Genomic DNA, 27,227 nt, shown 5'->3' on the forward strand with positions numbered 1-27,227 from the left:
TGTGTGTGTGTGTGTGTGTGTGTGTGTGTGTGTGTGTGTGTGTGTGTGTGTGTGTGTGTGTGTGTGTGTGTGTGTGTTGAATCGGCCTCACCGGAAAGCCTTTTAGTCCGGGAGCACGATGTATAGCGTTGACCTGTTCAGTATCCCGACGGTGAAATAATCCAATGGATGTTACTTCCACAACGAGATAATCAGTCACAGACGATGACAAACAAGTAGTGTGTAGAGCGATCGATCGCGTTATCCACGTAGCAATGAGAGCGTCCTCTCCCGAACACCTGTAAACCGGCTTCTTTTATCAGACGTGACAATCAGCTGTCCAACCCCATGACGTCACGGGGATTCCCTGAATCTTCCCGACAGAAGTCTCGCGTGAGTAAAACGGGAACACAAACACATATCCGGGCAACATAACACAGGGGAAAAAATATATACAAAACAGCTGTACTTGTATAATTAATTAGAATAATTCACAGCGGTATAAATGTTCCCCATAATGTGGCCGCGCTACATAAATCTGGTGATCTGGTGAAGGTGGCCGATGGATTAGGCGTTCCAGTGGTCCCAGAATCTGCCTACCCATCATGAGCTCAGCAGGTGTCCTTCCTGTGGTTTCCTGTTTGGCGGTGTTGATAGCATAGCGGAACTCTGGCAGCCACTGGTCCCAGGTCTGATGTTGTTGACCCACAAAAGCAGCAATCATGGTCTTTATCGTTCTGTTAAATCTCTCAGTTAGATTTGACTGTGGGTGGTAGCTTGTGGTTAGTTTTTGAACACAACCCCATGTCTTGAACAGATCGCCCAGAAGGCTGGAAGTGAATTGGGGCCCCCTATCAGACACCAGGTATTTGGGGGTTTTCATCTGTCCCAGGTGGCCACCTAGGGGATTATCCTGGTAATAATGCATGAAGTCAGTGGTTAACGAGGATGGTACTACCAACTGATACTTCTCTCCCTTATTCCTTAAAGGAACCTTGCGGTACCACACCCCCTGGTGGTCTTCAAAGGTGATGGGTTGTTCCTTGACTGATCGAGGTTTGATGCCAGACCGCAGGTGAGTGATGGTATTGTCCAAACGTTGTGCTTAAGCGATTTCTTCCAGCGAGTGGGGTAAAGTGGACGAATGTTGCGAGGACATGGAAAGACATTGGGCATCATCAGTAGAAAGTGGCTCCTGGACCCGGGATAAAGCGTCAGGTCCCACGTTAAGGCAGCCCTTTCTATGATGGACCTGAAAGTTGAGTTGTTGCAGGCGAGTGTCCAGCGGGTTAGTCGGGAGGAGGTTTTAGGGCAGTTGAATGCCCAGGAGAGTGCGGAGTGGTCCGTGAAAACCTCAAAAGGACATCCCTCCAGTTAATGCCTCCACTTTTCAACAGCCCACACCACTGCTAAACATTCCTTTTCAGAAGTGCTGTAATTCTTCTCGGCCCCTGTTAAGGTCCGTAATGCATACGCCACCACACCGTGATGCATACACACCACCGTGATGCATACGCCACCACACCGTGATGCATACACACCACCGTGATGCATACGCCAACACTTCATCCGAGTGTTGAGTGAGGATGGCGCCCAGTCCAACATCACTCGCATCCGTGTGAACCTGGAAGGTTTTGTATCAACACAGGTGAGTTCTGTAATCTTTGTTTAAGAGCATCCATACTTGCCTGACACTCTGGCGTCCATTCCCACCTTACTCCTTTCTTTTTAAGGTGGTTCAAGGGAGCAGATATGTCAGCGAAGTGGGGAATGAACTTATGATACCACCCTGCCAGGCCCAAAAACCTCTGAAGGGCTTTGAGATCTTGTGGAGGGGGAAACTCATCAACGGCCCTGGTCTTTTCTCGATCAATCTCCACACCCCTCTCAGAGACAATATGGCCTAGAAATTTGAGCTGGCGTTTGAAGAAGTGGCATTTCTTCATGTTCAGCGTCAAATTGGCTTGGGTAAGTTTGTGTAGAACCGTGTTGATATCTTGAATTTGTTGATCTTGTGACTTTAAATATATGATGATGTCATCGATGTAGACAAAACAACTTCCCCCTCCAATCAGACAGCACCCTCTCCATCAAACGCTGGAAGGTGGCAGCGGCATTTCTGAGTCCATACGGCATAGACTTGAATTGAAATAATCCTTTGGTGGTGATAAAAGCGGTCTTCTCTCAACTCAACTCCTCCATCTCCACCTGCCAGTACCCCGACTGTAAATCCAACGAACTAAACCAAGATGCACCTTCAAGGGACTCAAGGATGTCATGAATCAAGGGCATTGGGTAAGCGTCAGGTAGAGTCTTGCTGTTTGGCTTCCTATAGTCCACACAAAACCTATATGATCCATCAGGTTTGGGGACTAGGACCACCGGGGATGACCAAGGTGAGAAGGATGGCTCAATAATGCCGTCCTGCAGCATCTTATCAACATGCTCCTCTATGACCTGTTTCTTGAGAGGAGACATTCTATATCCTCGGGATTTGATGGGTATGTTGTCCATTAATGTAATCTTGTGTTGTACCACTGATGTCCTACCCAGGGTGTTAGAGGTGGAGAGTGGCCAAGTGGATATCAATTTCATCATCTCCTCCTGATTGTCTGAATCCCACTGAGTGATCTGGGGTTTGAATGACGTGAGCTCAGGAAGAGTGTCAGCTGGTGGTAAGGCGTAGTATAGATTCAGCTTTGCTGCCGTAAGAGAATGAGCCTGTCCTGTAGAGGTAACTGGACCTGTTGGTATCAGCGAAGGCAAGAAAGGGTGATATGTGTATCCTCTTTCAGATTTTAACCCATACCTGCCTTGTCCGACCTCCTAGACAGCACCTGTGGCACTCAGGAAGTCCAGACCAGTAATAAGAGGAAAGGCGAGGTAAGTGTCTTTCAGGATGTAAGTATCCATACTGCACTCCTGATCATGCCACTGAAACCTGATCTTTTGCAGGTCTCTGGATTTATGAATTGTGCCATCCGCCATAATAAATCTCTGAGGACTGGAGTTAACAACCGCTGGTGTCTCCCCCTTCAACTGTTTCCACAGGTTCTCTTGCATTAATGTGTAAGTTCTTCCTGTGTCCAGAACCACCCTCACTTCTCTGCCATTCACCCTTATAGGCACAACAAGGAGAGAAGACCCAGGATGGGATTGGGCTAGGTTTACTCCGGCCAGGTTTTTGTTGAAGGTACGTTCTCCAGCTTTTTTGTATGGCTTTTCTTTGCTGCTCTGAGTGCTGACTTTTTGCCAGTAGTCTTTGGCTCCCATGCAGTCCTTCTCCACTCTTGACCCCACCTTCACCAGATGCTCCACTGAGTGAACTGTCCCTCTGAGGCATCCTGCAACCCTGGGGTTGATGTTGTTCAAGATACGGTTCACCAGTTCCTCCTCCAAGATCTCTGGCTTCCATTTAAGACAGAGGGCCCGGTAATCATAAGCAAAGTCCCTCAGGCGTTGTTGTGGCTGCTGAACCAGGGTCCTCAGCTTTTCCTCCACTTCAGAGAGGTAATCGTCTGAAAGAAAAGCAGCCATGAATGCATTTTTGAAGGACTTCCAGTCCGTTACCTTCGCCTTCTCTGCCTTCCACCAGCTCAGAGCGGGTCCCTTCAGGACCGTACTTAGGGTTCCGATAAACTCGACACAAGGAAGGGGCCTGATCTCCAAGAAGTTCTCACATTGCTCAATGAAGTTAAGCACCTCCGAGGTCTCACAGGAGTCGCCAAAAGAGGGGAACTCGATGCGGATGGGAGGTCGAGCACAGAATGAGGAAGCACCAACCCCTATTGAAGAAGAGGTAAGCACATTTTGGCGATTAGTATGCACAGGAGGGGGAATGTCATATGTATCATCAAGAGGTTTAAAAGTTGGAACTTTCTCCCTAGATACTGGAACAGGGGTCTGTGGATGACGTACAGATGAAAAGCGTGAGGCATCCGGAGAGTAGGCCTGTAATCTGGAGAGTGTGGGAGTGCTAGTCAGTCTCAATTTTCTCATTTGACTTTCCCATTTATGGTCTCTCCTAAGAAAACAATTTGTAACAGCCTTTTCTAATTTTTCCAGGGCCTTCATACAATAATCCTCCAACCCTGCCAAGCTAGAATCCACAGCCTGCCTGAAGTTGGTTTCCCTATTCAATGTGCTGTCCATTGACTGTTTGAAATCTTTGTCTAAAGTGAGTACTTTTTGGTTAAGGGCCAATAAATCCACTTTACATTGTGCCAGGTCTGTGTGTAATGATTGTGCCATATCAACATTTCTTAGACTATTCTCATCATCATCATCAGACTGTTCAGAATCAGAAATGTACAGTGAACTAATCATAGACGTTATTTCTGCAGCTGGATTACGCCTTGTCACAAATGGGCCTGCAGTAAAATCCATATCACTGGGTTCATTCTCATTTTAGACAATTCCAGGTTTAACAGTGGCATCAGTTTGCTCAACATGAACTTCAACAACTGATTCATTATTTTCCCATCCATAATGCCAGTTGAAAGAAAAAAAAACAAAAAAGAAACAAACACCTTATTCAGGAAAAGTCCCCGTACGGGCCACCAATATGTAACACTCAGCCTATATAAGGCAATTTACACAACGTCAAACTGGTTCTTTAACCTTTTTTTTTTTTTTTTACGTTTTTGAATAAAATTCTCCACAAAAAAAACGCAACCCAATGTCAACCCAAAGTGTATTATACAAGAAACAGCAATATACCAAAACACCAACAATATATATAAATAAACAAAAATGTATGTATGCGTGTTGAAATAGTCCGTTTCAGTCCAATGTTTTGTGTGTGTGTGTGTGTGTGTTGTGTGTGTGTGTGTTGTGTTGTGTTGTGTTGTGTTGTGTTGTGTTGTGTGTGTTGTGTTGTGTGTGTTGTGTGTGTTGTGTGTGTGTGTTGTGTGTGTGTGTGTGTGTGTGTGTGTGTGTGTGTGTGTGTGTGTGTGTGTTGAATCGGCCTCACCGGAAAGCCTTTTAGTCCGGGAGCACGATGTATAGCGTTGACCTGTTCAGTATCCCGACGGTGAAATAATCCAATGGATGTTACTTCCACAACGAGATAATCAGTCACAGACGATGACAAACAAGTAGTGTGTAGAGCGATCGATCGCGTTATCCACGTAGCAATGAGAGCGTCCTCTCCCGAACACCGGTAAACCGGCTTCTTTTATCAGATGTGACAATCAGCTGTCCAACCTCATGACGTCACGGGGATTCCCTGAATCTTCCCGACAGAAGTCTCGCGTGAGTAAAACGGGAACACAAACACATATCTGGGCAACATAACACAGGGGAAAAAATATATACAAAACAGCTGTACTTATTATTAATTAGAATAATTCACAGCGGTATAAATGTTCCCCATAATGTGGCCGCGCTAGAAAGTGATTATTAATAATTAGTATCTTAACTGAAGAAAAACAATTTATCCACATACAAAAATATTTATCCACATTACATTTCATCTGCAACAGCACTGTGAACTTTTGTAAAGATACGTTTAGTCATTAACTTTAAAATGCATCATTATGCAAAAACATGAGCAAACACAGCTCCTACGACTCTCAGAGATCAATCTGCTACTATATTTATGTCTGATATGGTAGGAAATTTAATTAAACTAAACGTGGAGGATTTTAACTGTGACAAGATGATTGACAAGCCAGTTTAAACAATGTCAGGATGTGACAGAGTGTCTATTAAATACTCAAGTAAGACAAAATAGTATATCCCAAAGCCTGCTTACTCTTCTGCTACACACTCAAAAGTATGTACTTTTTCTTCACAAAAATAGTACATACTTTTAGGGGATAGTGTAAGTAGGAGAACTGGGACGTAGGGTGAGTTTATCTTTCTCCAGGGAGATGAGAGTAAAAACACAGGAACTTTTCACACACACTCATGAGAGGATTTCTGAGGCTTATGGTGGACTCGAAAACCAGCAAGCTCACAGATCCGCCAAAAAAGACATAAGCTACAATAAAAACATCTAATTGAATTAGATAGATAGATAGATAGATCTGATGTCTTCAAGTAGTAGTTTTTATGGTAAACATGGTAGTTAACCTTCTGAAAACTATTATAGATTTACAGATTCACTGAACGTTATCTAGATTGTTTTTTACAATGGCAGCTAATGAATGAGGACTTTTGAGAATTGTTAGGAATGTGAGGACAGATTTATGACCGCTCTCTGGAGGGAAACATTATTCTCCAGTTTAGCTTCAGCTTTATTCTAAAGAGACAGAAATACAGGATTTCTAAGAAACAGCAATGTCTCTTCTAAAAGAAAAGTGAAAAAGAGGACGATGGGTCTTGCTCATGGGAGGAATCCCAGAGTAATAAATTGTCATATTTTCCTGAAAGAAGCATGTGGATCATTTTCTACCTCAAGAGTTTTAGCTACATGCATCCTGATGATGTTCACCAAATGTTAGCAGTTCAGACAGGGATTCATTATTTGATTTATGTAATTCAGCTATCCAATTTTGTTTAATCTGGTAAATATAGTATTGTGTGTGCTTTAAGCAAATTACCTCTTTAAGGACATAATTCAAGTGTGATCATATTCTTAAAAACATTCCCTCCGAATTCAATACAAATGAAAATGACATTACAAACATGTTAAGAGGCATGGCTGTAATAACTGGACATTGTGTTTTTAAGACATTTTGAGTTAAAACAGTTAGGAGTAAATGATCCCTGTGATCTGTTCCTTTCTATTGCGTTCTGTCCGTTCCAAACCTGTATGCTTTTCTTTCTTCTGAGAAGCACAAAAATGTCTCTTTTTTTTTGTCCATAAAATGAAATTCAGTGGGGTCCAATGTTGTTTGGACCTATACGTTTTCAAAATATCTTTTTTTTTTTTTTTGTATTCTGCAGAAGAAATAAAGTCAAACAGGACTGGAATGATATGAGGGTGAGTTTTGGGTGAACTATCGCTTTAAAAACAACTAGTTGAAGAGTTCACCAAAAATAGCTCAGGTCTAGATCAAGCAGCATTTGTGTGCCAATTGCTTTGCTATTTTTGTTATCTAATGCAATGAAATCTTTTATGAGGCCAATATTTACACTACCAGTCAAAGGTTTGGAAACATTACTATTTTTAATGTTTTTGAATGAAGTCTCTTATGCTCATTAAGGCTGCATTTATTTCATAATAAATACAGAAAAAAACAATAATATTGTGAAATACTATTATATTTTATGGTTTTCCATTTTAGTATACTTTAAATTATAATTTATTTCTGTGATGCAAAGCTGAATTTTCAGCATCATTACGCCAGTCTTCAGTGTCACATGACCCTTCAGAAATCATTCTAATATGATGATTTATTATCAATGTTGGAAACAGTTGTGTTGCTTAATATTTTTTTGGAACCTGTGACACTTTTTTTCAGGATTCTTTGATGAATAAAAGGTTAAAAATAACAGCATTTATTCAAATAAAAATCTTTTCTAACAATATACATCTTTACTATTACTTTTTATCAATTTAACACATCTGTGCTAAATAAAAATATTAATTTCTCTTTCAAAAAAAAAGAAAAACAAATGAATGACCCCAAACTTTTGAACGGTAGTGTATATTGTTACAAAAGACTTCTATTTTAAATAAATGCTGATATTTTTAAACTTTTTATTCATCAAAAGAATCCTGAAAAAGTATCACAGGTTATAAAAACAATATTAAGCAGCACAACTGTTTCCAACATTGATAATAAATCAGCATATTAGAATGATTTCTGAAGGATCATTGTGAGACTGAAGACTGGAGTAATGATGCTGAAAATTCAGCTTTACATCACAGGAATAAATTATATTTTAAAGTATACTAAAATAGAAAACCATAATATTAAATTGTAATAATATTTCACAATATTATTGTTTTTTCTGTATTTATTATGAAATAAATGCAGCCTTAATGAGCATAAGAGACTTTGTTCAAAAACATTAAAAATAGTAATGACTGGTAGTGTATATCTATAAATACGGTGGAGGATACAGGATTACCAAGCCATCCAATTTCAGTAGAAAAACCTCTGTACAGCACTTAAATGTCAGGGAATCCCAGGTGGATCTGATACTGAGGGCATTTTCACTGGGTCATGAAGAAAGCTGCCCTCCTAACAGCTCCAGAACAATGAGCAGTCTGTCCCTTCACACAAACCACTGGTGCCAAACATCAGGACTTCACAGAGAACCCACAAAATAAGCCAAATGGAGTTCAAGAAAGCAAGTCTTGATTGTCCAGAGGAGATACAAATTTGGGAGTTGTTTGAGTCTGTTGAACAGAGTAAATTTGGTTGTCAGTTCACCTTTTAGTGGTTAATCGCGTTCTGGTCACACACAGTTCAGTAAAATATGGAAGTGACAACCGCATTCTACAACCGTATTAACTACAGAAAAATACAGGTAGTGACAACTGCATTTACAGAAATTCTACGCAGTGTGTACAGAACCGAACTGAACAACTGGTTGTTAATGACGTTTTTTTAACATGCATCTCTCGTCTGTATGCGCAGTGAATCACAGGGAAAGCAGTACGAGTCTGGACTCATTCGTGTTGCCAGATCTTGCTAGAAAAATCAGCTTTATGCTGAAAAGAAAACCAAAGAATCGCGACCCGTGTCTGCTCACATTAATAACTCCATAAATCCAATCGCTTTATTGCTGAAAATATCAAGTGTTTTGTCACTGTTATATTACTTTGGTCACGATAACGGATACGAAACACGCGAGACGCCAGCTCATCGCTATGGTTTCCAAGCTGTCAATCATCGCAGTTTCGAGAGTGAGTCGTGTTCCGTACACACACATAATGATAATTTAGTGGATTCACTCCCGCATTTAAATGCGGTTGTCACTCCTGAAACTTAGTGTGTAGGTGGCCAGTAACTTTTGGGTTTCTCTCTAGGGCTTTTCACACTGTGCATAACCCTGGGTTATTGTCAATCTAAACACCGCTTTTAACCCTTAATTTACAGGCAGGTTTAGTGCCACTTTTGCAGTGCCAAACCTGTACAGTGTGAAACAATGCGAAACAATGTGGTGTTAAAATGTTACAGCTAGAGGCTTAACAACAGGCAGCCAATCGCATACTCATATTTGCCTGCTTTGGACAGAAACTCTGCGCATTGTATATGTGGCGAGGGGGGCGTGGTTCAGCGAGGTCTGCAACCGGAGAGAATAGCGGGAGACGCTTGGTAAGTGAGTGGGTTGGATACAAATCACGAACACCTGTTTCTCATTCCAGTGATTGGCGCGGAGACAGGATAAAACGCCGTGAGAGGCAGGAGCGTGTGAGAGAGAGGGGAACTGTTGACTGAGTCGAGTCAAGGTTCGTGGAGTGAAGCCCTTTGTGGATTGTTTATTTTCGTTGTTGTGCGTTGCACAGTCCTTCTGTTGACATTCAATAAAGACTCAGTCAGCAGTTGTTTGTCGTCCCTGACCACTTCCTTCCCTACGAACTTAAATCTACTACACTGGTGCCGAAACCTGGGAAGGAAGTCGGTGAGCACGTCGCCATGCAATCTTCGTCCTCCGCCACATTTGCGGACATCATCGCGTCCCTCGCGGTCCTGCACCGCGAACAACAACAGGCCCTGCTGGAGTTAAGAGGCGACCAGGAGCGGTGTTTCCAAGCCATTCTACAAACCCAGCAGGAGGACCGCGAGGCGTTCCGGAGCTGGATTGACCGGGAGGTTCCCCGGGAGCCCACCGAACCACCCGCTGTGCCTGTCCACCTGCCATTAAATAAGATGGGTCCACTGGATGATCCAGAGGTGTTCTTAGACCTCTTCGAGAGATCCGCGGAGGCGTGTAAATGGCCGCGGGACCAGTGGTCGATGAGGCTGGTCCCGCTCCTCTCAGGAGAAGCACAGGTGGCGGCACAGCAGCTCCCCGTCCCGAACCTCCTGGTCTATGAAGACCTACGGCGGGCCATCGTCCAGCGGGTCGGTCGGACCCCGGAGCAGCACCGACAGCGCTTCCGCTCCCTCGACCTGGGTGAGTCCGGCCGGCCCTTCACGTTGGCCCAGCAGCTCCGGGACTCGTGCCGCAAATGGTTGCTGGCTGAGGGAAGCGACGTGGACCTGGTCGTCGATCGCGTGGTGCTGGAGCAATTCATCACTCGGCTCCCGAGGAAGACGGCCGAGTGGGTCCAGTGCCACTGCCCCACGTCGCTGGACTCAGCCATCCAACTGGCGGAGGATCATCTGGTGGCGTGCCAAGGGGGCGGCGAACCCCTTCCAGCTGCCTCTCTCTCTCCCTCTCTCTCTTTTTGTCCCCCTCTCTCTCTAGACCTGTCCCTCTCCCTAGGTCTCGTCCGCCCGGCCCACCTCGTGTTCCGCCCCGAGGGCGGGGCGGAACGGGACAGGCACCTTCCTACGGACCCAGGGGGGCGGGACTCCCTGCTGCCGGGACGGACCCCGCTCCTGCTTCTCCCCTCTCTCCGCGCCATGTATTCAGCCCACTCTCTGCCACTGGAGCGGCGGGCAGGTCTGGGCCGGCCTGTTGGCGGTGCGGGGATCCGGATCATTTTGTGGATAAATGTCCGGTTATGGAGGACGGGACGGTGATCCGGGTCCCCGACAAACCTCAGGCCGCCCCTGGTCAGGCTGGCGGGTACCAAATACCTGTGAGTATCAAGGGGGGTACCTATCAGGCTTTGGTGGACTCGGGCTGTAACCAAACCTCTCTCCATCAAAGCCTGATTTCGTCTGGGGCATTGGATACAGGCCGCATGGTTGGGGTTCGGTGCGTGCACGGGGATGTGGTAAAATATCCCGTAATGTCCGTCATAATTAAATTTAGGGGACAAAAGCATAGTGTTGAGGTGGCAGTTAACCCGCACCTCCGGCATCCGATAATTTTGGGAACGGATTGGCCCGCGTTTAAACAATTATTGGGATGTCTTTGCTCGGATGCCTCTTGGGGGAAAAGAACGCGGGGTGAGCAAGCGCGAGTACAGGTGGGAGAGACTGATCAGAGACCGGAGAGTTCTGCTGCAGGGGATCTGAGTGAAGCCGGAAGACTAATTCTTCCGGAACGCGATGATTTTCCCCTGGAGCAGTCTCAGGATGAGACATTAAAAAATGCATTTGATAGGGTCTCGATGATTGATGGTCAGCCTCTCCAGCCTGGACGTCCATTTGCTTACCCGTATTTCGCGATTATAAAAGATAGGTTGTATCGAGTGACCCAAGACACTCAGACAAAAGAAGATACAACCCAGTTATTAGTGCCAAAGAGCCGCAGGGAAATGCTTTTCCACGCGGCTCATTCTAATCCAATGGCGGGGCATTTGGGACAGGCAGCGACACTAAATCGTCTCATGACCCGGTTTTTCTGGCCGGGCATTCACGAGAATGTACGCAGGTGGTGCGCGTCTTGTCGTGAATGCCAGTTGGTGAACCCACCGGCCACCCCAAAAGCGCCATTGCGCCCACTTCCATTAATGCAGGTCCCCTTCGAGAGAATTGGTATGGACCTCATCGGGCCATTAGAACGATCAGCAAGGGGACATCGCTTTGCATTAGTCATTGTTGATTATGCAACACGATATCTGAAGCAGTGGCTCTCCGCAACATTTCTGCTAAAAGTCTTGCGGATGCACTGTTTCGCTTAATCTCCCGGGTGGGGATTCCAAAAGAAATCCTCACTGATCAAGGCACGGCGTTTATGTCACGCACGTTACGCGAACTGTACGAATTATTGGGCATTAAATCGGTTCGTACCAGCGTCTTTCACCCACAAACGGACGGGCTGGTCGAACGTTTTAATCGCACGCTTAAATCCATGATTCGTAAGTTCGTTCAAGAGGACGCCAAAAATTGGGATAAGTGGTTGGAACCTCTGTTATTCGCAGTACGAGAGGTCCCGCAAGCCTCCACGGGGTTTTCCCCCTTCGAGCTTCTCTTCGGGCGCCAGCCCCGTGGGGTGCTGGATGTCCTCAGAGAAACTTGGGAGGACGGACCATCTCAGGCCAAAAATGAAATTCAGTATGTGCTGGACTTGCGATCAAAACTCCACACTTTCGGGCGGCTATCAATGGAGAATTTGTTACAGGCACAGCACAGACAGAGCCAACTGTATAACAGACGGTCTAACCTATGTAAATTCGCACCGGGGGAAAAAGTGCTTGTATTGCTCCCTACTTCCAGTTCGAAATTACTTGCAAAGTGGCAAGGACCCTTTGAGGTCACACGGCAAGTCGGCGAGCTCGATTACGAGGTGGAACGGTCCGACAGGAGGGGGGGCACGTCAAATCTATCACCTCAACCTCCTAAAAAAATGGAATGAGGCAGAATCATTGATGCTGGCGACGGTGATTAGTGGGGAGGATGATCTCGGACCAGAGGCGAATGTAAAAACAATCTCTCGCTCTGGTCCCGGGGGGAGATCACCTCTCGCCCTCCCAGCTCACTGATTTATTCAAATTGCAAAAGGAATTTGCAGACGTGTTCTCTCCCCTGCCGGGACGTACCAACCTCATTCAGCACCATGTCGAGACGGAGCCGGGCGTAATTGTTCGCAGCCGGCCGTATAGATTACCTGAACACAAAAAAAAGGTAGCTCAGGACGAATTAGAGGCAATGCTGAAAATGGGAGTAATAGAAGAGTCCAGCAGTAACTGGGCGAGCCCGATAGTTTTGGCTCCTAAGACCGACGGCTCGGTTCGTTTCTGCGTGGACTATCGCAGGGTGAATGCAGTGTCGAAATTCGACGCGTATCCAATGCCGCGGGTGGACGAATTGCTTGACCGGCTAGGTGCGGCTCGATTTTATTCGACACTGGACTTAACGAAAGGGTACTGGCAGATCCCCTTGTCGCCTTTATCCAAAGAAAAGACAGCTTTCACGACGCCATTCGGATTACACCAATTTGTTACGCTTCCGTTCGGGCTGTTTGGGGCACCGGCCACCTTTCAGCGACTCATGGATAAAATTCTCCGGCCCCATGTTGAATTTGCGGCTGCCTATCTAGATGATATTATTATCTATAGTAATGATTGGCAGCGGCATATGCAGCATGTGAGAGCCGTCCTGAGATCGCTGAGAGCGGCTGGGCTCACGGCCAACCCGAAGAAGTGTGAAATTGGGCGCGTAGAAGTAAGGTATCTGGGCTTCCACTTGGGGCATGGGCAGGTGCGTCCCCAAATTGACAAGACGGCAGCGATTGCGACCTGTCCGCACCCCAAGACCAAAAAGGAGGTTAGACAGTTCCTCAGGCTGGCGGGATATTATAGAAGGTTTGTACCTAATTATTCGGCCCTCACCAGCTCGTTGACTGATCTAACTAAAAAGGATGCTCCAGATACGGTCCAGTGGACGGAGCCGTGCCAGCAGGCTTTCACCCAGGTAAAAGCTGCTCTATGTGGCGGGCCATTGCTTCACTCTCCTGACTTTTCTCTCCCTTTTCTGTTGCAGACTGACGCGTCGGACAGGGGGCTGGGTGCTGTCCTGTCCCAGGAGATAGAGGGTGAGGAGCGGCCGGTACTGTACATTAGCCGTAAGCTCTCGAAGAGAGAAGCTAAGTACAGTACCGTAGAAAAAGAGTGTTTGGCAATCAGGTGGGCTGTCCTCACCCTCCGCTATTATCTCCTGGGACGGGAATTCACTCTCTGTTCGGACCACGCTCCCCTGCAGTGGCTCCACCGCATGAAGGATACCAACGCGCGGATCACTCGTTGGTATCTGGCTTTACAGCCTTTTAAGTTCAAGGTGGTCCACAGGCCGGGTGTTCGAATGACTGTCCGGCTCCCCGGCCTGAGTCGGGCGGTGGGGGGTATGTGGCAAGGGGGGCGTGGTTCAGCGAGGTCTGCAACTGGAGAGAATAGCGGGAGACACTTGGTAAGTGAGTGGGTTGGATACAAATCACGAACACCTGTTTCTCATTCCAGCGATTGACGCGGAGACAGGTTAAAACGAGCGTGTGAGAGAGAGGGGAACTGTTGACTGAGTCGAGTCGAGGTTCGTGGAGTGAAGCCCTTGTGGATGGTGTAAACCAAACTTGGAGAGAAGCCCTTGTGGATAGCGTATGCCGAACCTGGAGTGAAGCCCTTTGTGGATTGTTTATTTTCGTTGTTGTGCGTTGCACAGTCCTTCTGTTGACATTCAATAAAGACTTGTTGTTTGTCGTCCCTGACCACTTCCTTCCCCACTACGAACTTAAATCTACTACAGTATATAAACAGTAAATTCAGCGTTTGAGAGGAAAAATGTCAAATGCTGACAGAAAACGTGCAATTTGAGTGAAGTATCATTCTTATCTTTATAGTCTGAAATGTCGAGAGTTAGCAATTAAAAGTATCTTAATATACTGTAAAATATTTTTTGAAGAGTATGTTTTACATGAAAACATTATCAGCAATTCAATGTGTTACTTGCCTTTTCCTTTCCCTATTTGTGAAATTTACTAGCAATTTCTGAGTGAACATTGTTTCAAAGTAAATCCTACACACATTTTTCATCCCTGGAACTTGTTGGTGCAGAAGCCTATGTCACTTCCTGTACAACTTTTCTGAGGTCCATGAAGTATGTTCAAAAAGAAGACAGAAATCAAAGAATTTCTTCTTGGCCCGTTGAGATTTTAAGTATTATGGGGGCTTTGCAATGTTTTCCTTCGCACTTTCCCTTATATGGGCCGTTTGTGTAGTCCATGACGCTATTTCTATGCAAGTCTCTCTGCTTGGCAAACCTCTCTGATCTAAACACAGCGTGAGTTCTGCTAGAGGATATTACTGAGAGATCAGTTTGACTGTAGAAGTGTTAGAAGATTGATCCAACTGAATCCCCAGCATTAAAAAAAATTTTTATTCTAATTTGGACCACATTCTTATTCTAAGTTACACCACAAAACTAGGACACATAGACAATGTTTACACTGTAGAAGAAATCATTTAAACAGTTCTATACTGTCTGATGGCTACAGTGAACAAAAATTATGGACAAATAGCAACCGAAAATTTTCACTTTGGTGTCTATTTACTGTTTAGCATACTGTATTTTCCGAAATATAAAAGTTGCAGGTTTTTTTATCATTTGAAACATGCTTGTTTCAACAAATGTTCAGCATGAAAACTCAGTACAGTACAGAGATGAGAGCCAGTTACAGATTTTTACTCTTCTATTCACAATCACTAAGGAAAATAATCTATTTATGTGTTTTATGTAGAGGTCGACCGATTGATCAGTTTTGCAGATTAATCGGCACCAATAACTGATAGCTGGAACAAACGGTTATTGGCAAAAATCCATACTGATAGTTTTTCTGGGTTGCGTTCGTTGCTGGAGTGGCTGAGAAGGGTTCACTGTAATTATACAGTACGAAAGCGGCCTGTAGAGGTGAAATAAAAACTATCACTAATGCCTCGTGGTGTTTGTTTTGACACGTGAGACTACACACAAAGAGAGGGACAATGGACACAGACAACAAAATGGTATGTAATACAATCAGTCACTAACATACGTGTTTTCATATCATTATAAAGTAATTCATTTGTTGACTAGATGCTGCATTAGTGGAGAACAGCAGTGTTTGCCGTCGAGGCTGAGAGGATGCTAACATTAGTAGTACCTCAAAAAGTTGCAATGCAACAAAAACACACGCAAGACTGACCCAAATGTTTAATGTCACGATTGTTACCATCTATTTGGATTAGTTTATATCCAGCTGGTCATCTTTATAAATTCGTTATGCAGCAAAGTTGCATATTTAAAGGTGCCATCGAACGTTTTTTTATAAGAGGTAATATAAGTCTAAGGTGTCCCCTGAATGTGTCTGTGAAGTTTCAGCTCAAAATAGCCCATAGATTTTTTGTAATACAGTTTTTTAAACTGCCTATTTTGGGGCATCATTAGAAATGCGCCGATTCATGTTGCGGCCCCTTTAAAAGCTTACACTCCCCGCCCCCAGAGCTCGCGCTTGCCTTAAACAGTGCATAAACAAAGTTTACACAGCTAAAATAACCCTCAAAATGGATCTTTACAAAGTGTTCGTCATGCATAATGCATGCATGCGTTGGATTATGTGTGTATTGTATTTATTTGGATGTTTACATTTGATTCTGAATGAGTTTGATAGTGCTCTGTGGCTAAAGCTAATATTACACACTGTTGGAGAGATTAATAAAGAATGAAGTTGTATTCATGAATTATACAGACTGCAAGTGTTTAATAATGAAAATAGCGATGGCTCTTGTCTCCGTGAATACAGTAAGAAACAATGGTAACTTTAACCACATTTAACAGTACATTAGCAACATGCTAACAAACATTTAGAAAGACAATTTACAAATATCACTAAAAATATCATGTTATCATGGATCATGTCAGTTATTATTGCTCCATCTGCCATTTTTCGCTGTTGTTCTTGCTTGCTTACCTAGTCTGATGATTCAGCTGTGCACAGATCCAGACGTTAATACTGGCTGCCCTTGTGTAATGCCTCAATCATGGGCTGGCATATGCAAATATTGGGGGCGTACATATTAATGATCCTGACTGTTACATAACAGTCGGTGTTATGTTGAGATTCGTCTGTTCTTCGGAGGTCTTTTAAAGAAATGAGATTTACATAAGAAGGAGGAAACAATGGAGTTTGAGACTCACTGTATGTCATTTCCATGTACTGAACTCTTGTTATTTAACTATGCCAAGATAAATTCAATTTTTAATTCTAGGGCACCTTTAATGCTAGTGACGTGAGCAAATTGATATGTTCGTGCAGCTGAGAGAAACATATTAACAAATCAGAAACGCATCCATATTCAGTTCTTTTTTTATCAACACTAATACATATTTTGTTATTTTGATTAGATAATCATCAAGTGTTCTAAAATAGAAGCAAATAAAGTGTGAGAGTAAACATACAATATATATACAGTGAAACTAAAAATTACTAATACATTTTTTATATATTTTTACTAGTGGGTTTAGGACACTATAGTTCATTTATGTAAGTGAGGATAGCAAAATAAAGTATACTGTGACATATTATACCCAAAGATTCTTCATACAGTGGACTACCAGTAAAACTGATGAAAATTTGGAACCAAAAATGATTCACACTTTGACCTGACCATGTTTTGCTTAAGTGTTTTCTGACATAATAAAGATACATTTTTTTTTTCTGACACAGTTTAACTCTGAGATCTTGTCATATTTTATTACCATTTTTTTAAACTATGGTGTTTAAAGTGTCTGGATAAATTTTAGTTTGACTGTATGTAATACATTTTTATTACATTTTAAAGTTGTATCTCTTAATATTAATGCACTATGAACTAGCATGAATGATCAAGATATAATTAATATATTAATATTTATATCTAAAAAGTGCAGTACATTATTCATTTATTTATTTTTGTATAAAAGTTCAGCACTATTTTAAGCGTTATGTTTGTTTTTATTCAGTATCCATTTTAAAAACTTAATCGGTTGATTACTCCGTTCCATTGTTGGTATTCAAATGTTTTTCTTCTTCAGCAACGAGCAAGTTTGTTGACATGTTTATAGCAAGCAATCTGAATAACACATCTGGTTTACCAGCACAGACATTTGAAACTAACTCCTATTTCCATGCTTCTATGGTATGTACACAGAGTGGTATTATGAACTTGCAATGCATTAGCCAAGCACTGGGGTCTTCATTTACACACTGCGCTCTGACCTATGAGATCAAACACCTGTTTCTCTCATTCCCTCTCTGGCTCCAGCTGACATAACAGATCAGACATTCCTGCCTCCGCTCATCTGATCCGTCAGCCTACCTCACTCGCACGCTCCCCTGCATTCCTCTCCAGCAGGGAAACTGCTCTCTCCTGCGCAACTATGAGCCGCGCATTCTCACTATCTTTAGTCTCGTAATCCGTGTAAACAGGTGGACACGTTCGGTGCGCTCATAACAAGGCTCTGGACACACACAGAGAACAAAAGAGCCGTTGCAGAGAGCGACGCTGTGGGTCAAAGGCAGTCATGCAGAGGAGAAGCTTAGGAATGCTCATTTTCCTTCAAATAGCTCCCATTCCCAGGGGCCAGAGCAGAGCTAAATAAAGTGTGAGGAAACAAGACTGGATGAATGCATGGAATGAAGGTTTATCTGAGCATGAGTTCTGTTTAGTTTAGTTCACTCAGACCCAACTCTGTTTCCTGTCAGCCTATATGCTCTGAACACACACATATGCCTGAGTCACAAGCTAAAAACGCAAATGACTCACACAGCACGGACAAACTGAGATCAAACACAACAACTGCTTCCTCAAGACTAAATATGTCAGTCACTCCAACACATACACAAGGGTGAATTCAGGTTGATCGGGACACATTTTAACAGTCATCTCAATTGCAAAAACTGTCCCAATCAACCTGAATTCAACCTACACTTACATACTAGCAACAAACATGGACAAATAATTCAATCATAAGGCTGTGTGTCCACCAAAAAGTTTTTTTTCCACTGCTAGCATATTTTTCCAATTGTTTTCAAAGGGAGAGCCACGTTTTATTAAAATGCCAGGAGTGTAGAGAAGTGCTGAGTGTCTATTTTAATGCTGAAGCACTGAGCGCTCTGCATTTTTTACCAGTTGCCGAGAGTTGAAGAATGTTCAACTTTGGGTAAAATGCAGCATTCATTACTGTCACTTTGTACCCAGCCATCCAATCGCAGTGGAGGAGGGGCGGGACAAATACCACACCAACCAACCACCACATTCTGCTAACAACAAGCATAATAATGGAAAAAAAATAATTTAAAACAAGAGCCAGAGCAAATACTTTACATTGTATCGACATTTATATAGAAACATCGTGGCGCAATGCAGCACAAGGCGCAACGCAAGTGTTTTTTACTAGTTTCAGCCCAGCGTAGTTATCATTTTCACGTCATGTGCCACGTTGTTTAAATAGCAAATGCATTTGCGCCCATTTGTGCGTCCATGGGTGTGCTGGTAACGAGGTGTGTTTAGGAGCATTGTTGGCATGTTGCTATTTTGAGGCAACTGAAAATGACTGCGCCAATGACCAACAAATACCTGGTCTAAAGTCAATGACGCAGTATTTGTTTTGTTATTTAAAGAGCGCATTAGTAATAAGCGCCTACATGCAGGTGCACAACGCGCATAAACTCTGCTTGTTACACACACAGGGACGCGCAGCAACACACAAACATGACAAATATTAAAAATAAAAGGATTACAATGTAAAAGATTATTATTGTGTCACACAAAGATAAAAATGCTTTGGTGGAATCCGGCTTTTCCCATAGATGGTCTGCTCGTGCGCGAGGTTAAAGCTGTTTCCTCACTAGAGAAGCATTTAGTGATGCAAGCGCAACTGGCTTTTAAAGGGAATGGAAGATGACACTCTGATTGGTTTATTTCACGTTACGCCCCAAAAAAACCCCATTACTCTTTAAGAGAATAGGGACAACCCTTTTGGACCGACTATTTTTCCCATCCTTAAACTATCAAAAGTGGATTTGGACACGCCATAAGCGCAGTTTCGCCGTACCATGCACTTAGATCGTTAAAATAGGGCCCACCATTTGTGAGATGAGATAATAGTAGCATTTCCGTGGATATTCCGTATCATAAAAAGCAAAGCATTTCAACTGAAAAACGCTGTGCTGCCGAAGTGCTGTCAAAAGTTATAATAAAACATTTGTAAGATACAAAAGATTGCTGTATTGTATTTTGAATAAATGCTGTTCATTTGAACTGTCTATTTAACAAACAATCCTGAAAAATCTATCAGGGTTTCCACAAAAATATGAAGCAGCACAGCTGTTTTCAACATTAATAATAGGGGTGTGACGAGACAAGACACAAGATGAGATTTTTACACAGTATTTTTAAAAAACCCTCAGTTACGAAATACATGACTAGAAAGCCTGCAGGTGCATTTGAAATGTTTCTACTTATTATCTTGTGATGAATGTCATTTCAGTTCTACTTTCTAAGTATGAAGTATCATGTGCAGTAAAAGACAACAATACTCAAGCACTGTAAAAGGTTTTTCCACAAACTCAACTGGCTTCTCTCACACGAGTCTCTTCAAAACATTAAAAAAAAAAAACATGAATTATTGCAAACTTTTGACTGGTAATGTACATGATTATATAGCATTTTGAAATATAAAACCACGAGATCTCCATAAGCATTTCTAAGTTTTGAAAGGATTCACTTTAACACTGTTTCAACTGTTTCACAGAAATGAATCAAATTTAACAAATCAGAAACCTTTTCCAATTATTTCTCTTTATGCTGTTATACTAAAGTAAATTGCGTGTAAATCATCTCTGATTTATCATGAGTTATAATGTAATCAAGATGAAGGCAATGCAAGTGTGAAATGTACATGCACTGAAGATATAACCAGAACGAGGGTGCATGTGTGAGATGGGTTTGTACAAGATACTTACTGCATGCGCTACAGGTGAAGCAGCTGTCATGGTACAGGCTGCCCATGGCCTGACACGCCTGACTGGCTCCGTAAACAGCCTTGTTGCACTTCACACAACTACCTGCAAAAGAGCGAGAAAACAGGCCAGGTCACACTTTCAATTTCATTCTATATTCCATATCATCAATGTAAATTAAAAATAAGTAATACGAACTTAATAAAAGGAGTAATAGAGAGAGAGAGAGAGAGCAACGCTGCAGAGGAGTGTGGGAGCACTGCAGAGGGCGGCTGTGCTGTGACACTAAACACATTAATGTTTGTTCTGACTGACACATGTCTGATTTAACAGCACACTCATTTACCAGTGCTTCAGTCCATGGCAGACTAGATCTTCATGGGTCCACTTGGATCCTGAGACCCGGGCGGGTTCGAGCGCCTCGGACACGGGTCGGGTCTGATATTAGTAGCCTCGGGTCTCGGGTAATTTGAAATAAATGTGCTCTTACCGAATGGACCCAAATTATTTTAAAATATGCCAGCTTCCCATTATTTGTTTTGTGAGTTTTTAACAGTATTTTGTTATTTACAACAAATTCATATCAAATACTTTTATGATAATGTTATTATCCCCTTCTTTTCTGTCTGTCTGTGCTTCTGTGTGTAAATGACCAAAACATCCTGCATGCAGCTCCATAAACAAACTCATCACGCGACAAAACACATTCACTTCCACATATTTTACAATCAGAATATATCATAAAATTCATGATATAGTTAACAAGCTTGTGAATATTTTAAGAAAAAAAAACGAAATAAATGCGATATCTACATATCTGTCAGCTGCATGACGCATCTCCAAGGAATTAATACGTTCTAAAATAATGCTCTAAAATAACAGTCGCCTTAAACTCACGCTGGGGGCTCAGCTAGAAGAGCCCCCGGAATATAGGTTAATTACAACATAGATTTAGTTTGCAATTTGGATTATTTTTATAAGATCACATGAGTCCTAATAAAAGCTATTTCTACTTCTGAAGTGCTTCTTTCATAAAGGCCACAGCTTTCACACATAATGCAGTGAAGCAGCCCCTACCATAGGATCCTGTGGAAAAATGATTTTAACCAATATAAAAAAAATCGATTGGATCTTTTAGACACGATCCTGTATTATAGTTTATTTAAGGCCGTTTCTATGGCGATATTTTAATGGCAAACGTCGAGAGAGCATCCAAGTGATGCACGAACACAAATGGCTCTGCTCTCGATCAGATACATGTGCGCGCTCAAATTCAAACTCTTCTTGCATCAGATATCAGCGAGAGCGCGACAACACTTGTGAAAAGAATGTGCTTTTGGGTCAAAACTGTCATCTTCCTGCATGGATATAATGCAATAAAACATCCAGTTTATGTTGATTTGAGTTAAATAAGAAGCGAAATGGCGCTGAAACGAGTTGTTTTTGGAATGTTATGGCTCGTGTAAGTTAGTCTTCAGACATCGCTTGACTCTTCTTTCCAGGGAAAACACTAGCAAAAAATGCACACAAACATTTTGATATACAAACATTAATGAACTTCTTTTAACTCAGAGGAAAAAAACTAAATGAGGGCAGATTCGAACTGCTGATAATTAGAGCACGGCTGGACCTCTGACTCTATTGACAAGAATTCTAACACGAGACCATTAGGAAATATGACAATTAAGCGCGGATTTATCTAAAATATAATATAGATGTAATGGGGGGGTACTGGGCAACCACCGGCAGAAACATAAATCGGTGCCTATGGCCCCTACATAGAGTGAATTATCAATTGTCGAGCCATCGCTATCAACCAATTCAGCACCGCCGTCATGGACAGCACCTGGTAATGTCGCACTTAAGATGATATACCTTAAGCAACCTCCTAAGGTATAGTTTGGGGAACACGCCTGGTAAAGTTAACATAAATTACATTGTCATTTGAGGTGCAACATAAAGCTTGTGCACTATTGCCAGATACTGATTACAGAAAACTGATCTAAATGCAGTTGATGCCAAACTAGTGCACAAAAATTAAACCATAACTTTATATTTTCATGTTTTCCTCAAACTAAACAATGAGATAATCCACAGAAAACATTCTCCCACATTTTTGATCTACAGTATTGGCCAAAAATGATGTCCCGAGGGGATATTTGTTTTTAATAGGGGGTTAAACGGATCGCGGTTAACTGCAATTGATTTGTGCATTAATTGCAAGTTTAACCAGAAATAAATATAGAGTTATAATTTGCACATGTTCTGTCTGGCGAGTTTACACATCCAATAGATTTTAAACAATTCCAGCACTAGATGAGGCCAAAGAGAACTTAATTCGGTACTCATGCTCTGTTATCGGTGCACACAGCCGTACACAGAGAGAGAGGCGCAGGTAGTTAAGAATTGATTTCTCTTTTATAATAATACACATAATTTTGTGTGTATGTGTCCATAAAAGTGCACTTGGATGAACACAGACACACAAAATTACGTCAAAATGCCCATCTCGGCAAGTATTCTTGTAAACACAGTCAGTTATGTCTTAAGTGAATGTGAACAGTTAAGAAAGAAATTGGATGTGTTTTATTATATTGGATCCGTTCGTTTGGTCTTAAAGTGATGGCAACATGTTCTGTTGTCTGTCATTAATGTTGATCAAACAACAAAACACAGTTTTAACCAAGATTAAGCTGTATTTATACAGTGAACACTATAGTGTTTACATTTCTGTACCTGAAATGAATACTACAGTTAGACCTTACTGTATTTGTAACTTTGTTGTATTGTATTTATCTATGCTTATAATTTGTGTATTTGTTTTTTTTTTTTACTGACTGTTCAATTGCCTTTTTAAATAATGTTTGAACTTTATTAGTTAGGCAAGTAGTTTTTGCTGTTGTATCAGAGTACTTAAAGTGTGCTTTAAATAATAAATGGAAAGCAAAGTTACCCCGTCCCCACCCCCAAAACATTTTTTTCTTGCTGATTTAAATGATCCGATCCGATCCATGGCTCAAAAACCACAATATGATCCGAACACTGAGTTTTGTGATCTGCTGAATCACTAGTTTTTAATGACCTCACAAGATTGATTAAACTTAAAACATCAAAATTTAAGGAAAATAAATATGTTAAATATGAGGGAAGAACAAAACAATAAACTTGGTTAATTTATTATATACAAAATTATTTGACACAAAAAGACAAACTACAGCTACAATTTCCTTGTATGACAGCCTGGCCAAAAATGTTGTTGGCACAATTTGTCATGTTTTATTGCGTTATCATCACAAATAAAACAATTGACTCCAAGCACAACTATGCAATATGCTTACAAAATATTTTTTAATATTATTTGAACACAAACAAGTCAATTTTTTCTAGACCAGACACTAATTTCAAGCATTTAGGGTTTTAGATCAAAAGGTTCATGAGAAAGATCATGAGAAACAGTGTGTCCGAATGCAATTTAGCTGCAATAGCTAATAGTTTAGCTGCAATAATAACATTTATTTTAAAGTTATACCAGGAAGAAAGTTTGTGTTACATGCTAAAGCTAGATCTTACATGACTACAATTATTCACTAGTTAGCTATTTGACAGGTCAGTAACTGGCTCTCTTTTTTGCTTTTGTGTAATTCCAAATTTATGTGGCTATTGCAGGTTATTATACAGCGCTGATGACAAACAGCCATATTGGGATATATTTTGTGGACAGGGATTTTCCTTCTGCCATGTATAGAACTCTTGTATCCGGCCACAGAACCAGTGTGTCCATGTGTCAACTAAGAACAGTACTAAAAGACTGGTCAATGCAACCCCTAGTTAAAGCATGATAAAACTAGTGTGCACAGTGCACTGAAGTAGTAGCAATAGTACAATATTGCTTCAATATTGCATTCGCACTGCGAATAAAGCACTAAATAGAAATGGTGCATTAAAGTTTGATATATTGACTGATGCAATGCAAAGAAAATATCAATTCTAAATACCTGACGAGAACTGAAAATATTGTTTGTTTCTCTTGTGAGCTTGCTGCTTACCATTAGTAACACTACACTTCTGATGTTCACATTAGCACACACACATCAGATGGTAATGTGAGAGCTAATTAGTAAACAACCAGACCCTTATGACCTTCAGAGAACATTACATTAAGATGAGCTTGAGATAACTGTCCAGCTCAAGTGAAATCACAAGACTGGCTGTGAGGAAGGTGAGCTGCGAAAACAAGAGGCTCTTTGTCCATGTCTGTTGGTTCAGGCTGGTCTACGTGGCATGTGCTAGGAGAACATTTAAGTAAGCATGAGCTGAGATAACAGCGTTAAACAGAGGGAGGGCCAGCACTGGCCCCACACAAAAGAGCCTCTGTTTCATCTGGTATTCAGCAAACATCATGCTAACAAGTTCTGCCCACTCAGCTAAGCCTGGTCCAAACGCACCACAGTCAGACTTTCTACACAAACACCATCAGACTCACATCTGCTTCACAAAAAGGCTTTTCATTGAAAGAAGCAATTGAAGTGAAACACTATTTTGTAGCACTTTTAAACTGAGTCTGGATTCAGTACAACTGGAGAATGTTACATTTTTGTAATTAATTAGGGCCAGCATGACGCATTGACATAATCAATGACGTTGATTATGAAAGTATGCGTGTGGAATGCGTACTGTGTTTAATCCCCAATGATCGCGGCATCAGAAGTGTGGGAATTCTTTAATTCCTGTGTATTCATGTGCATATAGACCTATGAAACTAAACGTAGATTGTGTAGATCCAGTCGGTGTAAGCAACATTTTCCAAATAAATAATACAACTTGTAAATAACAACTTGTAAATAGCAAATACAATTTAACAACAATTTATTACAAGTTTATGAAAAATTACATTTTTAGGGCCCTATGAATTTTTCTGTTTCAAGTTTTCTGGATTCCATTTTAATGGTTTGATTAAATTTTAATAATCAAAAAGCATGTCTAATTAATGAATTCATAACAATAACAAAATTAATAAAAAAAAAAAAATTATAATTTTTATGAAATGTTTTTTTGTTTTTTTTAGAAATTATGTTTTGTGTATTTTAATTTTTCTGATAATCAAATGAAGGCATAAAATATTTAACTTATCTTTTAATCATATGACATTAAACAAACTTTTTTTGTCAAACAAAGTGCTGCACAACGGAGCTTTACTGTTAAAATTAAAACATGGTAGAAAAATTTTGATTATTACTTAAAAAAAAGTTTGAATAATAATGTATTATTATTAGTAGTATTAGTATTAGTATTATTGTTAGATTGAGACGTTGCTAAATTCTACTGTGCAACAGTAATGTATTTCTGTCACAATTTCAAGCTAGACTGAACTTTTATTTTGAAGGGTTGCCATGAAGACCTTTGAGCTTCTGTGTGTTTATGATATGACGATAGTTTTTCTCAAATTAAACTGTAAAATGCTCATGATTTGACTCTCAGAGCGGCTCTGGAGATGAAGTTCAAGTGTTCATGTCCTCATATAGTGAGGCGGCAGAGGCTAAAAACACCGCAACCGGCACGCGTACTTCAGTGTGTGTGTGTTAGGGGTGGTGAAAAAAATCGATTATTGATTAATCGCGAGTATGTTATGGACGAGTATGAATCGATTATTACATTTTCAAAAATCGATTTTTTATTTATTTATTTTTTTGCATTATTTTATTTTGTAAAAAATGTTATACCGGGAGTTGAACGTCATGAACGCGCCCAGCTCCAGTTAGCAAGCGCGTGTAACGGCAGCCAGAGCAGGTGTGTAAAATGGAAGAACCAGGAACGAGCAACCAACCGATCCACCCAGCCAGGGGCGGACTGGCCATCTGTGTGATCTGGAGAATCACAGAACGGCCGGTACTCCAGGACGGCCGGCGGGCCACCGCCACGCACGCAGTCATCATCTGTTTTTTTCCCCCACTAATCTGTTTCACACTCCAGTACTGTAGGGGGCAGCAATGCACCTTTAAGTTGGATGCCAGCTGCACTGGCCGTGGCCGCCAAGTAAGCAGCAAAGACGTTAGATCAGTGGTCTCAAACTGCCGGCCCGCAACTGATCTCAAAAATAAAACATAATCCGGCCCGCTAAATTATTCTTATTCTTATTCTCTAGTTGCTACCTGTCTGATATGCAAAGAAAAAGTCGCCGTTCTAAGGCGCATTCACATATCGCGTCCGCGCCGCATTCTCCTTTCCAATGCGCTTTCGCTCCAGTGGCGTCTGTCGTTGCTATGCAACCATGAGCCGCGCTCTCAATCGCTTCTATTATGAGCGCGCCTGCCTAAATTACAGTAAAAGCACTCGACTTTAAGTCACAAGCGCCGATTTAAACCACCCAAACTTTTTCTTTACCTTGACATGTTTCGACTGCAACCTGCAGTCTTCCTCCACCTGAACACATTGTCTTTCTAGAAGAAAATTGTCCAATTTCTACAGTATGTTGGTTCTGATCTACTTCCTAAAGGAAATAAGCCTTTCATTTATTTGTTATTGTTTAGTTCAACTTGATGAGTCACAACACAATGTGATGTATTCATTTCTGTGTTCTACAGAACATAAGCTACATACAAATAATTCTGAAGTTATAACTACAAGACACAGAAAGTGCTTTGAGTTGTTGTTACTCAATGAAAGAGTTAAGTAATAATAATACTGCAATCACTTTGTAGTGTATTTTCGTTTACTGTTGTGAAATGGAAAATCAATAATCGCTAATCGAGAATCGTTAATAATCGAAAATCGACTGTAATCGAATCGGGACTTCAATAATCGTAATCGAATCGAATCGGGAA

The 27,227-nt window shown here is 41.6% G+C and overlaps 1 protein-coding gene across 3 annotated transcripts in view; it reads right to left on the bottom strand.

The window, feature by feature from the left end:
* Positions 1–27,227, bottom strand: part of limd1a (LIM domains containing 1a) — a 58,247-nt gene that overhangs the window by 16,399 nt on the left and 14,621 nt on the right. For 2 of the 3 annotated variants that reach the window (XR_010896356.1, XM_067399783.1), the window contains exon 2: positions 20,410–20,511. Coding sequence is in view for 1 of the 3 variants with exons in the window: in XM_067399783.1 (XP_067255884.1) it covers positions 20,410–20,511 (102 nt within the window). In the remaining 2 variants the exon portion in view is untranslated. Of the gene's footprint in view, positions 1–91; positions 5,153–20,409; positions 20,512–27,227 lie in introns of those variants that run through there. The other variant, XR_010896355.1, reaches the window with a different exon arrangement.

This window comes from Chanodichthys erythropterus, chromosome 2 (assembly GCF_024489055.1).
Source record: "Chanodichthys erythropterus isolate Z2021 chromosome 2, ASM2448905v1, whole genome shotgun sequence".
Lineage (NCBI taxonomy): Eukaryota > Metazoa > Chordata > Actinopteri > Cypriniformes > Xenocyprididae > Chanodichthys > Chanodichthys erythropterus.